At 47.7% G+C, this 14,722-nt stretch overlaps 1 protein-coding gene across 24 annotated transcripts in view; it reads right to left on the bottom strand.

Moving 5' to 3' along the window:
* Positions 1–14,722, bottom strand: part of LOC6495636 (sorbin and SH3 domain-containing protein 1) — a 37,646-nt gene that overhangs the window by 17,081 nt on the left and 5,843 nt on the right. For 5 of the 24 annotated variants that reach the window (XM_044715488.1, XM_044715489.1, XM_044715490.1 and 2 more), the window contains exons 1-2: positions 4,955–10,674; positions 2,438–2,644 (exon numbers count right to left, since the gene is read on the bottom strand). The exons of 2 other annotated variants lie outside the window; for them this stretch is intronic. In XM_044715488.1, coding sequence (XP_044571423.1) covers positions 2,438–2,644; positions 4,955–10,310 — 5,563 coding nt within the window. In that variant the 5' untranslated portion in view covers positions 10,311–10,674. Of the gene's footprint in view, positions 1–1,199; positions 1,284–1,483; positions 1,779–2,437; positions 2,645–3,739; positions 4,279–4,954; positions 11,585–14,117; positions 14,269–14,722 lie in introns of those variants that run through there. 17 more of the 24 variants (XM_032450392.2, XM_044715482.1, XM_044715483.1 and 14 more) reach the window with 11 other exon arrangements.

Here is a 14,722-nt window from a genome sequence, read left to right as displayed (position 1 = left end):
TCCCATTCCTCATTTAGCAATGGACTCGAGTTGATTGCCAAATTCTTATCCAATCGCTATTATTAAGATCTCCTTTCAACAGATTGATAATCCCGCCAATGGCAACGTCATGAACCTAAATTAAATCGCTATTCGGAGGGTAAATCTGTTCGTTCAAGTTCAACTGAATTTATACCAAACTATAAATTATTTTCACTCACTAAAAGTCTTCAAATTTATATTTTCCATTCTTTGGCACAAGCAAAAAAAAAAATAGAATTTGAATTTCTGAAATAGCAACAACAGAAACCGAGTCACGGAGGGAGAACATTTTTAAAAATAACAACATACAAATTAATGCTCTAAATAAACAAGATGAAAATCGAAAAATCCAAAGCATAGATAATACCATCAGATGACGCCAATCAAGGAATAAAAGTTTTGATGGATTTGCCCACGCCCCCGTCAATCCTGAAAGGGGTTTATGGCCGAAAAGATTCTAGTGAATAGTGAATGGAAAGTCTTGGCCAAACACGATGGACTTTGGCAGGAGAACCTCAGAAGATCTGGCTGAAAGATGAAATAGATCGTGATGGCGACATGGTAGAGTAGCCCGTGTTGATTTTATTTAGCTGGCATTTTAATGGGATACTGTAAAAGGCGGCATCCGTGTGGGCGGCTAACATAACAGCGACTGGACTGCTGGACGGCAGAACAACAATTGAGAACATTGCAAATATTGTAATAAATAATTCGTGCTTTCTCGCTGTAGGATTTTACGTCATATTGTATATTTAGAGCAGTGGCGCACCTCATTTTCCAGTTTTGGATTTTCCAAAAAACAAAAACACCAATCGCCTAAATCATGTGGAAATTTTCTTCGCCTGGTCGCTGGGTGTGTGTGCACAATTAACAGTGAACTAATGTGAAATATTTAAAATAAACAATCGCCAATCTGCCAAAAACTGAATCAAGTTCAGTCTGCAAGCGTAGCAAAAGAGCCAACACAAAAAAAAACGACGATCTATAAATATGATCCATAAATTTGGAAACGGCCAAGTCGGAAAGGTGGAAAGTCGGGGGAAAAAGGCGCTGAAAAGGCAACCTTATGCGATTCGTCAGGCTGCGACGAATCTTCAAAAGACAGCCCCCTGAAAACGTCATGTTTGCCATTTGTCACATTTGTCACGGATGCATCCGTTAGATACATTTCCATTTACCTGAGCCTGGGGGCGCTCGCGCCTTGAATTTCGGTGCAAAAATCGTCGAATTGCCCGAAGTGCCGCCCGTGTTTTGTGTGTGCTCTGAAAAAATCAGAGATTTGCATTTGATTTGCAAAAGATTGTTGACTTAAATGAGAATTATATTCAGAAATGCACTGAGATTCACTTAAAATTCGGATGCATCTTTTGTATATCATTCACATGGAATCCGCCAACAGGAATTGGGGGGTAAACACACACAAAAACACACCAAATTTTTCAATAGAAAACACTCAACTAACCCTGCCCCATATTTTTGCTGTGGAAATATTAGCGCCGACTTCTTTTTTTCAGATTTTTTTTTTTGTAATTTCTTATTTTCCGACTTCGGACTATTTTCTCAATTTTCCTTTTGGCTCTGGGCAATTCGCTTTTCACTTTTCTCGCCTGCTGACGCGCCTTGGCGTTGCTCGCACGACTTTAACACGACGACGACTACGAAACGGTTTTCATTTTCGGGCAGGTTGCTTGGATTTTGGTTCTCGTCGCGCCTTATAGACTCTAGAGATCCAAAAAGATTCAGAAATCCCAGCCGAAAATTCTCAGCGTCGAGACAACAAATTTGTTGAACGTTCTCCTACTCACAGTCCGATGAAAAATTCGAATATGTACGTATTTCGGCTCCTAGTATAAACAACAGGTTCTTTTTTTTTTGCTTTCGAAAACGCTTTCGTAAACAGAGACCCGAGAGGAAGCCCTGCGAGAGAGTGGGGCGAGATCGTAAGGGAGTGAAAAGCGGAGAACTTTGACTCAAGTGGGCCATAAATTTTGTACACAATGCAGACCAACATGAATACATTCAAAGGTATAGAGATATAAGCAAGTGACCAAGTAGAAGCCTTCACGTCGTATACGTAATTTGCTGAAACATAAAACAGAAACAAGTGCTGCCTACTTTCAGGCGGCCAGTCGAAATTCATTATGTACAAAGTGGGCGGACTAAAAATAAACTTAACATAATTAGACGTGCACACAATGGACTTAATTTGATTTTTAGCAAAACACTCTTGTTAAATTGATCTTTATCGATAATATTTCATGATCAAAACCATTATCTTTCGATCGAATTGACCTCGAGACATATCCGATTGATCTGTGATCTGGGATTCTGGGTTAGACAATTTGAGACACAAGGCGACACACAAGGAATGGGGAATACGAGAGGGAGGATTGGGAGATTGGGGTTTCTGACACACCATTGGCGTAGAGGAAGCCCTTGGCCAGCTGCAGTTCGCTGTCGATCTCCTTGAGCAGATCGCTCTCGGACCAGCTGCGTCGCTGGCGCTGCTGCTGCAGCTGTTGGGCGTTGAGCAGGAAGCGCGTCTGCTTGGGTGGGCGTGGTCGCAGCCGGACACCCATGGCCCCCGACTGGTGCGTTGCTGCCTCGGATGAAGTTGCTCTGTCTGAACGATACCATGCGGTTAGAATTTCACTTTTCCAGCCTTCTTAGCTAGTGGACCCCATTTTTTTCGCCTTTTCCATGCATACATGTTACACAGAGAGAAATATTATGGAGTTTAGCGACATGTTAAGTGGATAGTTCGATTTTGGATAATTTTTGAAAAGCTTAACCTATTTTTCCAATATTTTTCATATTTTTTAAGATCGGGAATAGCTTCAAAAAATCTTTTTTTTTATGAAAGAATTACGAGTAAAATCACATTAGATGACACAATTAGATAATAAAGAATAGAATTTACTTCGAATTGATTAGGATCTTATTCTCTGTGTAGACATTCTAGCTCAATTGCCCCCGATTTCGTAATTCTCATTTAAACAAACGAACCGTCTGTCGGAGTGCACTTTGTGTCCATGCAATTGAATGGAATTAATTTAAAATTTCCGCTTAATCGCAATTTCGCTTTTGCTCAGCGAGTCACTCGACTTTGTCTTTAGTTTTCTTGATTGCGATTCTTAAGCGGCAGATAATCCGATGGATAGATCTCGGGGGTGTAGCTGGGATGGGGGAAGAACAACGTGGCGCACAAGGGTTAAGCCGATTTAAAAAAGATGGCTTGAAGAAAAGCTAAAGCGAAGCAATATGGTTGCCTTTTATTCTTAAAGCCTAAATAATGACAAATTGATGAAAGGTACTGAATGGGTTGCTTTGTTCTGTTTTAATATTAATATTAATGGAGGTCATTTAAAGCCATTAATTGTTTAATTCAATTGAATTAGAGCTTTTTAATAATATATTTATAGATACAGATATTTAGTTCCCTTTTTAGTAAGAGTTATGGGATAGTTTTGACCTTTAAAGCTTTTGAAATATAAGATCTTTTAAAGATATTTACCAAAATAATGATATTTTATTGTACCTCCCATCAATATCTTTACATTATATACATTATATATACGGATTAGTTTATATTCTCAAGCAGCTTGTCTCTCTCTTTAAGGACACATCACAAAACTAAGAGGAAGTATCATGCAGAATATACAATGAATGCAAGAAAATATGGAGGAACATATTCTCGAATTAAATAAACAACTTTTGGTTAATGAAATAATTTCGTTTATTAAACATTAAACAACACTAAAATATATAATTTTTGTTTCTTTTTTTTTTTGGTTTTATTTCTAATATTATTAATTTCAATGTTTTCAAACATTTAACAAAGTTTCACAAACGCAATTTGGACAAAATCTCTAAGTTTTATTTAAATATTTTATTATGAGCATATTGGGGTTTTTGGGGGCGGGAAGTAGGGGGTGGCTGCATGCAGCTGATTTTGTTTTTATTTTTTAGGGGGGGAAGGCATGTGTTTTTTAAAGCATTCGGTTTGTGGTTCAGCTGTCGATTCAAAGGATTTCTCTTTTTTCTAGAATGTGTTCGAGGCGGAGTGCTCGAAGTTTCGCCAGTACTTGTCGAATTCTTCGAAGATTTTCGATCGGAAGGGCGAGCCGGCAAAGAATTCTTCCCAATGGCCGCCGAATTTGGTGGCTCTGGAGCCGGAACTGGAGGAGCTCTCCTGGCTCTCCTGTCTATCTATATGGTGGATCGTGGTGCTCCTGTCTGTGGTTTCTGTGGCCTCGTCTGTATTTGAGTAGGAGTAGGAGTAATTCGCGCACAATGAGTAAACAAAACGAAAGACAAAGAGAGAGATAGAGAATAGACTAAAGAAAGAGACAGAAAGTTTTGGACAACACCAAGTAGCTACGGTATGGATGTGGTGGAGGTGTGTGGGATGTATGCGATGGCCCATCACCGATGTACAGAAAAGCAAACAAATTATTTTCAACTTGATAATAACAAATCGAATATTTCAGATATATACAAGTATTCCTGTTTAAAATTTTTCTTTTTTGGAAAACAGATCAAGTTGGAAAATCATGGGTGTGTGGGTGGATGAACTAACTGAACTTGTTCCAGGCGGTCAGCAGGGACAGACCCACCAGAAGGGCGGTGCCCAAGATGCCGCCAGTGGTACTTGATGGATTTGATTCAGGGGATGGTACTGGAAGTGCAGTCGCTGCTGGAGAGGATGGGGTACTGGGAGAGGGTGTAATAGTGGGTGTGAAAGTGGACTGGGGGGTAGAGGAACCTTTTGCCGTTGGTGAACCACAACCGGAATCGGAATCAAGTGGAGATGAGCAGTTGCTGTTAGTTAATTCCAAAGGGATGTTATGACTCACGAGCCGCGCCGTTAGCGAGCGTTCGCGATACTGGCGAGGACGCGGCTTTCCCCCGGATAACTGGCCGGGAAACTCACCCTGCACGGACGGCGGTAGCCGGGACACCTTGTAGGTCTTCACGATGCTGGTCTTCTTGCTGGCACTGCTGTGCGAGTTGTCCGTGGCCTCCTCGTGCCGCTCCTGCTGCTCGTGTCGCTCCATTTGTCCGCCATCGGGCAGTTGCTCGCTGGTGGAGAACTTGGCGAACTCCCGCAGGTGCCGTGGAAGTTGGCGGAGATTGGCCTCGGCCTGGCCCTCCAGGATGCGTACTGGTGGCGCCTCCACATCCGACTCGCCCTGCGACTGATTGGCATTCGGCTGGGGCTGCGACTCGGCTCCACTCTCCCAGTCACTGTCCGCCGGCATGGCCAGCTTGTGCCGCCGCTCCTTGACCCGGTCCAGGAACTCATCGCTGATGGTTCCCCTCTCGACAGCGGCGTGGTCCGGCTCGTCCTCGATCTTGGAGATGCGAATGATCTTGTTGTGGCGTCGCTCCTCCCGCTCGGCCACCTTGTTCATCCACTCCTCGGCCATCTGCTGGCGGAAGACCTCGTCCTCGCTGAGGGTGGGCAGCTTGGCGGCCGGCCGATAGCTTTCCCTGCGCTGGGGAGCTGGCAACACGGGGGCCCTCTGCATCTCCTCCATCAGGCGTCGCCGCTCGTGCTGCAGTCGCTCCACCTCCAGCTTCAGTTCCTCCTCCTTGGAGAGTATGTACTTCAGCTGCTGTTCGTGGAGCTCCCTCGGAAGCGAGGCTCTTCTCTGCTGGCGATCGTAGGCTGGTGGTGGTTGCAGTGGCGGTGGTGGTGTGGCCACTGCCCCCGGGGCAGGACTCACGCCTCTCCGGGAGGTAGTGCTTATATACCTCGGATTGGGATCCCTTTCGATCATCGAGTAGCAGCTGCCGTAGTGCGGACGCGGCTGTTGCTGCACCTGGTTCAGCATGGGGGCATGGGTCCTGCGACCCCCGTAGGCATTGAAGCTATCGAAGCTGTACTGGCTGGAGCTGCTCAGGTCATTGGTGCTTGCCGACAGGCGGGGAGCCCGGATACCGTGCGCTGCCCTCGGGTTCTGTCGCTGATAACAGATCTCGACCTCCCGGGCGAATGGCCGAGCTATGTTCTCCGAGTAGCCCAAGTCACTGGCATACCTGGCCCAGTCATCCGTCTGACTATTTCCATAGTGACCCACTGTGGTGTGTGGCCTGGGCGGTGGTTCGTTCAAATTGCACAGGGACTCGGCTCGCCGGGATCGCGACTCCAGTTCAATGGGTATTTCATGGACATGGGGTGGCGTGGCCTCCAATTGCCGGGGCACCGAAGACATCCGCTCTTGCCGAGATCTAGCCGAGCGTTCGATCTCCCGCTCCAGCTCCTGCATGTGGGCATGGCGCCGCTGCTGCAGCTCCTCCACCTTTTGGTGGCCAGTGCTCACGGGTCGGGTTAGCCCACTGAGATCGTAGAGGGAGGCGGACTTCTCCCGCCTCTCCCGCGTGGACTGCAGCTCGGCGTGCATCTGCTGCGAAAGTCTGTCAAAGTCCTTGAACACGCGGTCGTGATCCAAGCCATTCTGTTGCTGCTGCTGCTGCTGATGATGATCTCCTCCAATAGCATCCACGGCGGCCTTGGCACGCTGCCGAAATTCCTCATACGTACCGTTGCTGGCGCTGTTCTCTTTCTCTGGGTGGCTATTTTTGGGCTTGTTGTCTCCATCAATGAAAGTGCCACCGTTTAATTTCGTTGCTGACATAATTGGCGGCGGGGGAACAGGCGGTGCCGGGGCCTGCGACTGTTGTTGTTCATCTTTGGGTGGATCCCCCTGCTCCTTCTTCTCGTGACTGGAAGTACTCACATCGTACACCACCTGACCGTTCTCGGTGCGCTTCTTGGACTCGTAGCTGCTGGTCTCTATATTGGAGTAGCGTTTCTGGGACTGAGTCGCCAGCGGCACATGGCTGGGAAACTCAATGTTGGAGAACCTCTTCCGCTGCTCCTCGAAAATGTCACCGCTTTTGGGCCGATGAGGGAACATCCTGGCCAGTTCACTTTCCATGCTTTCCAGCGTGGGAAATTTACCGGTGCCGGTAGAGGTGGTGCTGCTGCTGGTCATGGTGGTGCTGCTGCTCTGGCGGTGCTCTGCCGACTGCTGCTGCTCGTAAAGATCAGCTGCTCGCCTTGGTTTATTTTCAAGCGATGACGATTCACTCGGATCGATCTTCTGCTTTTGCCCGCTTGCGTCATCTCTTTTCGCGTTTGGATGAGTATTAGCATTCGCCTTGGCCGCCGTTTCGGCGCTCTTCACGGGCACCGGCGGCGGTGGCACCGGGGGCGGGGACTTGCTGGGCGACAGGCTCTTGCGCAATTCCCGCATCATGGCCGCGGTCTTGAGCATCTCGCTCTGCTGCTGCTGCTGGTGCTTCTCCTGCAACTGCTTCTCCTCCTGCTCCAGCACTTGCGCCTTGCTCAGCTCATGGTAGCCCCGACGCTCCACGAACTTCTGGTGGGCGTCCAACAGCTGATCCGGCTGGGTCTCTCCGTCGACTAGTTGCCTCTGTCCCGGCGACAGGCACACTAGTAGCTGGGGATCCGACTGAGTGGGCAGTCCCAACCAAGCGGACGAGGACTTTCCTTCGCCGGCGTTCAGTTCCAGCTCCTTGATGTGCGGCAGCTGGGGCATGGGGTACGGCATATTTGGCTGCGACTTGCTAGCTATGTTCTGGGCCACGCTGGCCAACTCCTCTAGCACCTGCTCGCCATAGGGCATGGAGGCCAGGGTCTCGGTGCACAGCAGACGCAGCTTCTTGATGGCATCCGAGTCCGAATCTGCAACTGAAATCGCGGGCTCTGAATTGGGTGCAGCGATCGTGGATTCTGGGGTGGGTGGAGGTGTGGGTGTGGGTTCGGGCACGGAAACAGGAACTGGAGGTGCTACTGGTGCTAGAGGTGCTATTGGTGGGGCCGGCTTTTGCCGGAGGGGCGGTGTGGGTGGCTGCGGGGTCGGAAGCGGGGGACTGGCCAGGTTGATGGCCGTGCACTGGCTGTGGGTGGTACTGTCCGAGCAGTGCGAGTCGTTCGACTCCTGCCGTTTCAGATTGGCGAAGCTGGTGGTATCTAGGCTTAGGGGTACTATGTGGGTGTTGCTATAAAGCTGATGGCCCACGGGGGGCGGGGGTACAGGCGGTGGTGACGGCGATCGCGGCGTACCGGTAGCGGCAACTGGAACGGGAACGGTCACATCCTCTTCTTGTTCGCGTCGCGTCATCTCGATCAACTCGCGCACTTTGTCCATATTGCGAACGAACTCCTCGCGCGTGGCCGCCAGGGGAGACGCTGCCCCGAAACTGGCCGACAACGATCCGTTAGAAACATTTGTATCTTTTGTCGATTCTTCTCTTGCCGAAGGCGTTGACGCTGACGTCGACTGCGACGGTGGCGGTGGCGTTGGCGCTAACGTTAACTGAGAGCTGCCATTAACAGGTGTGCTCTCGCGGCTCTCCGGCAGCTCTCTTTCCGTCTCCGTTTCCGTTTCCGCCTCCGTTTCGCTTCTCTCCGCCGTGGTGGTGCTGGTGCTGCTCATCTCGTCATCCGGCGGATTAATCAATCGACTGGCATCCGTATCCAAATCCACCAGAGCCCTCTCCGCCAGCGCGGCCGCCTGCTCCAGTTCAAGCTCCATGAGATCGGAGACACTGCTGGAGGCCGACGAGCTGAGGTACACCAGCTCTGCGTCCTCCGACTGGGGCGACAGGGTGCTCTGCAGGCGGGAGCAGCTCTCCAGATCCGAGGGCTGCTCCAGAAACTTGGTCTCCAGCTTCAGAGGAGCTGGCGCCTCTTCCCGTCGCTTGTGCCGCCGGCTGAAGTCCAGCTGACTCTTCGGGAAACTCTCGTTCAGCTTGGGGGTTCGACTATTGGCGGCGGAGGAGGAGTTGGAGGAGGAGCTCTTGTAGCTGGGCTGCTCACCGTTCTCCTCCAGGATGCTGTCCAGGTAGCGCGGATTCATCAGCTGCGGCAAGAAGTGCGATTCCAGGGCGTTACGCTTCTGGGCGCGCTTCTGACGCAGCTGCTCCTGCTGTTCCACTCGGCTCCTGCTGGACGGCTGTTCTGGCGGAGATCGCTCCTGCTGACCACCTCCTCCTGCCGACCCCGAACCCTCGGTTTCCGAGTCAGCTTCGCAGACCAGAGGCGATAGCGTCACATTGAACTCTCCCGAACTGCAATCGCTTGCGAGTTCCAGTTCCTGAATCTGGACATCTCGAGAGAAGCGCGCGAACTGTCCTCCACTTGCGCTGGTCACGTTCTTGGGCGACTCCACCAGGTAGCGTGGCGGCGGGGAGAGGGTGCCGGCCAACGAAGACCCGGAAGTGCTGCTGATTTCCTCAATTGTGGGTTTCCCCTTCCGCTCCCGCTCTTCTTCGTCGGTTTCTAGGCGGATTTTGTGAATAATCACCTTGGAGGTGCGTTGCTGGGGAGGTGATGGTTGGATTGGATGAGCCTGCACCTCTGGGATACTGGTTGGAGACTGCTCTGGTAGCTGCGGTGGATGTTTCTGCTCCTGGGGGATACTGCATACCGGTAGCTTCTCTGGTTCTTCTGGTGCTTTGGTTATTTCTTGGATAGGTTTTGACTCCTCAGGTTGTGCGATTTGCTGTAGCTCTTGTGCCTTCTCCACCAGCTCCTTTAACTCCTCATTGAGCTTCTCTGACTTCTCAGACTCAATTACTTCTTGGATAGTGGCATCTACCGACTTTGCATCCTCTTTCAAAACCTCTTGTTCCACTTTTATTTCCACAACTTTGGGTTGATCTTGTGGCACCTCAGCTTTGTCCACCTGATCCTTTCCTAGTTCCACTTTTACTTCCAATACTTTTGGTTCTGGCTGGGGAACCTCAGCCTTGTCCACCTGATCCTCCGCTTTGACAATCCGGTGCACTATGACCTTGGCCTGCCGAGGACTACCCGGGGGCCTCCGTATAATTGTGGGTCCAGGTCGCACCTGCTCCTCCACCTGCTTGCCCTGCTTCCCGGACTTGTCTTTCTGATGTTTCGAGTTTTTGGCACCCATTTCTGATGTATCTTCTATATCTTTTTGCTCTTCTTCTTGTTGTTGGGGGGTATTCGTCACTTTTGGGTCGGATATAATAGAATTTTCGGCATCGTTGTTGTCGCTGTGAGTTGGCCCATTTGAACCGGTGCCAGAATTTCCATTATCATCTATGGAGGAAGATGAGGATGATGCTACTGCAATCCCTGGCTGGGCCTGCTCCTCTAACTGCTCCTCCTTCTCAACCTCTTCTGCCTGACTTTTGTTCAGATTTTGATTCGGATTTGGATTTGGATTTTGATTTCGATTGCGTTTGTTGCGATTTCGATTGCGGTTACGATTCCGGTTATTGGGCATCGTCTACGTCACTGTCCCTCTGACTAATGCAGATTTGTGTGATTGGTGTGTGCGTGGTGTTGTGTGTGCGCTTCGTGGTGTGTGTGTTTTTGGTCAGATGTTGCTCTTTCCCAATCAGCAAGTATCTACAACTAAAATTGATTTCGTTTTCGTTTGTGAGTGTCGTTTAATTTTCTTGTTTCTTAAAGCCCACTGTGTGTGTCACTCGTCGCCAGAAACTCAACCAGAACTGAACTGAGAACCGCGAGGAGATCGGCCCGGCATTCGAAGGCAGCTCACAGCTCACGACGACAGCCGGCAAACAGTAGACAGTAGACAACAAAAATACAAAAAAATCGGACAAAAAATAAACTACTGAAAAGAACCGCAGCAGAAATAAAAAAAAAGAGCACTACGAGCGGAAAATAATATAAAAAGTCAGCTCTGCCAACGTCAGCGCCGGCGCTGGCATCTCTGCCGCTCTGCCACCGTTCACCGCCCACCGCCCATCGAACCCCTCGGCTGGGGAATGGCGGACGTCGCCGGGCACGCGTCCGAAAATCGTTAAATTGTCGCTCGGATATATGTATCTATATCCCCGAGATCGGCGAGATCGCGGTCTTTGTATCGAGATTTTAGTTTTTGGCCAAATTAAATTGCGTTTTCAATGAACTTTTGTTCCCGTTTCGATTAAAGTTCTTCCTTCTCTTCTGGCTATAAACTTAATTCCGATTTTTTTTTTTGGTTCTGGCGGGGGACTACGATTCCCGCTCCTCGCGGCTGCGCTGGCGACCGACGGACAAGGAATGGCCCATGGGCTTTCCACGATCTCAACCGGGAGCCAGTTCCCCTCAAACACACACACATAGAAACACTTACACACCCATACACCCATCACCCACTCACACAGATACTCTCGCATAAGGTTGGGGCACCCAAATGCACGTATTTGAAAATATACACACCGACCAGCAACAAAAAACAAATCGGGAATTCATAATGATGCTGCCAGCCTGCCAGCCAGCCGCATTTCTCTCATTCTCGCTCTGATTTTTTAAAATACAGTCTTAAGATCGGGGGAATATATAATTAGAGAGTCTACAGAGAGATCCAAAGAGAGACAGAGAGAATAGTGAGTGGGAGTGTCGGGGAGCAAAAGTGCAAAACCATATTCGAAAGCAGGGTATTCCAAAGATATCAAGATCCCCCCAATAGACCGTAAAAACAACAATATCCGAATATCCGACATATCTTCTAGGTCAATGCAATTTCCAAAAGCCAAACAAAACCATAAAATCAAATGAAATGGAATGAATAAAAATTCAAAACAGCATAACATATATATATATTTTTGGCGCTACCATAAATATTCGAAAATGTTTTTGGAACACGTTTATAATTTGTTTGGCTCCGTGGTGGAATTTACGCAGAAGGCGCACAAATTATATATTCTTTTTTAAATGCTCGAAAATATCGTTTTGAAAAATATCAAGCAGCGACATATTTTGGTTTTGAAAAAGGCTTAAGTTTCAGATGATAAATGTTTGGGGAGTGTTTTGGGGAAGAAAATAAATAATTTAGAGGTCATATCAAATCAGAGAAATGTTAGTTTGAAATTCATTATCTCATTTGGAAAAATTCTGGGAATGTTTGAAGAAAAGTCGGGAGCAATATGCCCAAATAGATCGAATACAGGGCATTGAGGAAGAGAACTCATTACGGAAATAGTTTGCCACAGATCGAGTTTGTCTATATTCGCTCTGCCTCGTAGCCGCAAGTGTGAGTATCTTTGTATCTGATGATGATGATGAGTCTGTGGCCCGACTATCTGTATCTTCTACAAACTTATGGCACTTATGGCATTTTCAAGATATTTTTCGTGCGTAATTTCTTTTGATTTTTGTGGTCACAAGTCTCTGTTTCGCTCTACTCTTGAATAAGTGAAGCTATATATATATAGCACTGGCACTGGCACTCGCACATGTATCATCCATCCCAGTGGGCCATGCGGTTAGTAGTATTCTGCTTTTATTTTTAAAGGTACTTAATGGATTTCAATTTCTCTTGTTGTGTCTGTCTGGCCCTTAAGACTCCTCATCATCATCAGCAACTTCCTCCGACCACAACCGATCTGAACTGAAGTAATTCTGGCTATATCTGTCAGGTGCCAGACAACCCAGACACGTGATGTGCATTTACTGAGGCGTTGGGCTTTATTTCCCCGGGGATTATGCAATCCCCGGGTATTCTGCACACTGTGACAGACTGCATAGACTCCTCAGGCTGCCCAATTAGGAGCCATTCAATTGGTCACTTCCCCTCCCATTGCCGGAACATATATCACTTGTATGTTTATACTTAATGGGGCTTCTGTTTCCGTTTGGGCCTCTTTCAGTTTGGCTTATGGGCCTGAAACCATTGACGCAAACTGAAGTGTATTGGTGGCTACTATCTGGCCTCTATTTCTTGCTCCACAATATCAACAAAAAAAATAACAAAAAAGTATAAAAAATCAATTTCTTCGATTTATTTGCTGTAGAACGAGCTCGTTCCAGTTATCTATTTCTGGGTTATCGCTGATAAATTTTGCATTTCTGATAAAGGGGAGAACCGAATGCGAAATGGCTCTTGGGAGTTCTTGGGAAATGTTATACAAAAGTGTTTATTTATACAGATATCTTAGCAAATAAATGAGTAACGAACAAAAGAAATCATTCATGAAATCATTAGAGGGAAGACTTGGAAATTAGATAAAAAATTGAAGACCCCTTGGACTAAAATGAATAGATTTTCCTTTCACTTTCTAGATCTTCGGAGGTCACTTGCATCTTTCTTTCTAAATTTGTTGGCTATGTTTGGGTTTCGGCCACACTCTCCCTTCACTCGCTCACACTCAGATTTGTTGGTTTTGCACTTATGTTTAAAGCATTCTTCAGATACAGAACGAGGCACAGATACAGATACAGATACATATTCGGTTCTTTGTTATTGCTTGTAATTAGCATAGATTTTTGAGTTTGCCGTCGTTCTGTTTACGCTTTCGTTATTTATTTGGCTTGCTGGGAGCGTTCTGTTCTGTTCTCCCATAACGAGCTGAGCACATGTCTGCTGCTCTCTGTTTTGTTGTTCTTATTGTTTGTTTGCTTTTTACACACACACATACAGTACACTTAGGGATACAGGGAGAGGGATTGGAGGGGGCTAACACAAACAATATGCTTAGTAAATTAATTTATGAAGCGCGCCGCCACCCACAAACAAAAACACAAGACCACCAAGACCAACGACCCTGCACTCTGACGTCACTCTCTTACGATTTAATTCCCAATTAATTGCAATTCGTCGGCATCGGCATCGGACAAAGTAAAAAGGCGTTGCATCAAAGGCCGCGTACGTGAGCCAACTGAAAAGTGAAAAGTGCCGCTGCCGCACTTGCCACCACAAGAAGGCAGGCCACTGTCTTCGCCGCTGCAGGCCACATTCGCCCCGTTACGTATCCGCCCCGTTGTCCCAAACCCAGTCGCAGTTCCCTATTCCCCTGTCTGTCTTATCTGCAACTACGTAGAATGCTAAAATCGAACAGTGATCTCAGAGACTAGCATCCAAGTGGCAAACTTTGCGCGTAATTGCCAACATTTTGTTAATGCTAATAGCAGTAGTGGTAGTTCCACACACTCCGCTTCCAAATTGGCCTAAACAAATACAATAAACTTGGGTTTGCCTTTGCCCTATTGCGTCAGTTTTTCGCAGGTTTTTCTTGGCCAAAAGCACACACACACAGACACACACAGAGGGCCAGGAAAAACTAAAACACACACAAACGAAAACCTATTTTTACGGCGGGAAGACGGCGGGATACACTGCCAGAGACAACAACTATTCCGGCCACTAGCTTGTAGTGCAGTGTAATTCCCGATAGCTCGATCGACACACAACGTCAAAGTCGAAGTTCTAATGCCGGACTGAAGCTTTAAAAGCTTCGCAGAATATTGAGAGCCACGACATACGACGACGGCACACACCTGGAAACCAGCGACCGGTAGCGGTGGCAGATAAGTTTCTGCCCGAAAGCCTTTAACTTTGCTGATTGTCAACCGTCTCGCTCGGTTCCTCATGCCCTCTCACTTCCACCAGTTCAATGGAATCAATACGAAATTGGCTTCCGATAGCAGCTATTTTGCTGGGCACTTGGTAGCTCGGATGTGAAATGTTTGGCACAGGGCCAGTCTCCAGCCAGCTGGAAGCAGCTTTCGATTTCTGGAATAAACATTGGCCATCAGGGAGGGCGGAATGGGGGGCAGTAGGAGGGTCTACTAGAGCCATTAGTACTTCCAAAAACAAATCAGCGATTCTGGTTTGCAAGTTGGACTATGAAATCACAAGCTAAAATATATTAAGACACTCTACCTTGGGTTAGAAAGCGAATGGCAAAC

This window comes from Drosophila ananassae, chromosome 3L (genome assembly GCF_017639315.1).
Source record: "Drosophila ananassae strain 14024-0371.13 chromosome 3L, ASM1763931v2, whole genome shotgun sequence".
Lineage (NCBI taxonomy): Eukaryota > Metazoa > Arthropoda > Insecta > Diptera > Drosophilidae > Drosophila > Drosophila ananassae.
Note: the sequence above shows the minus strand (reverse complement) of the source record. Positions and strands in the feature narration are given on the sequence as shown.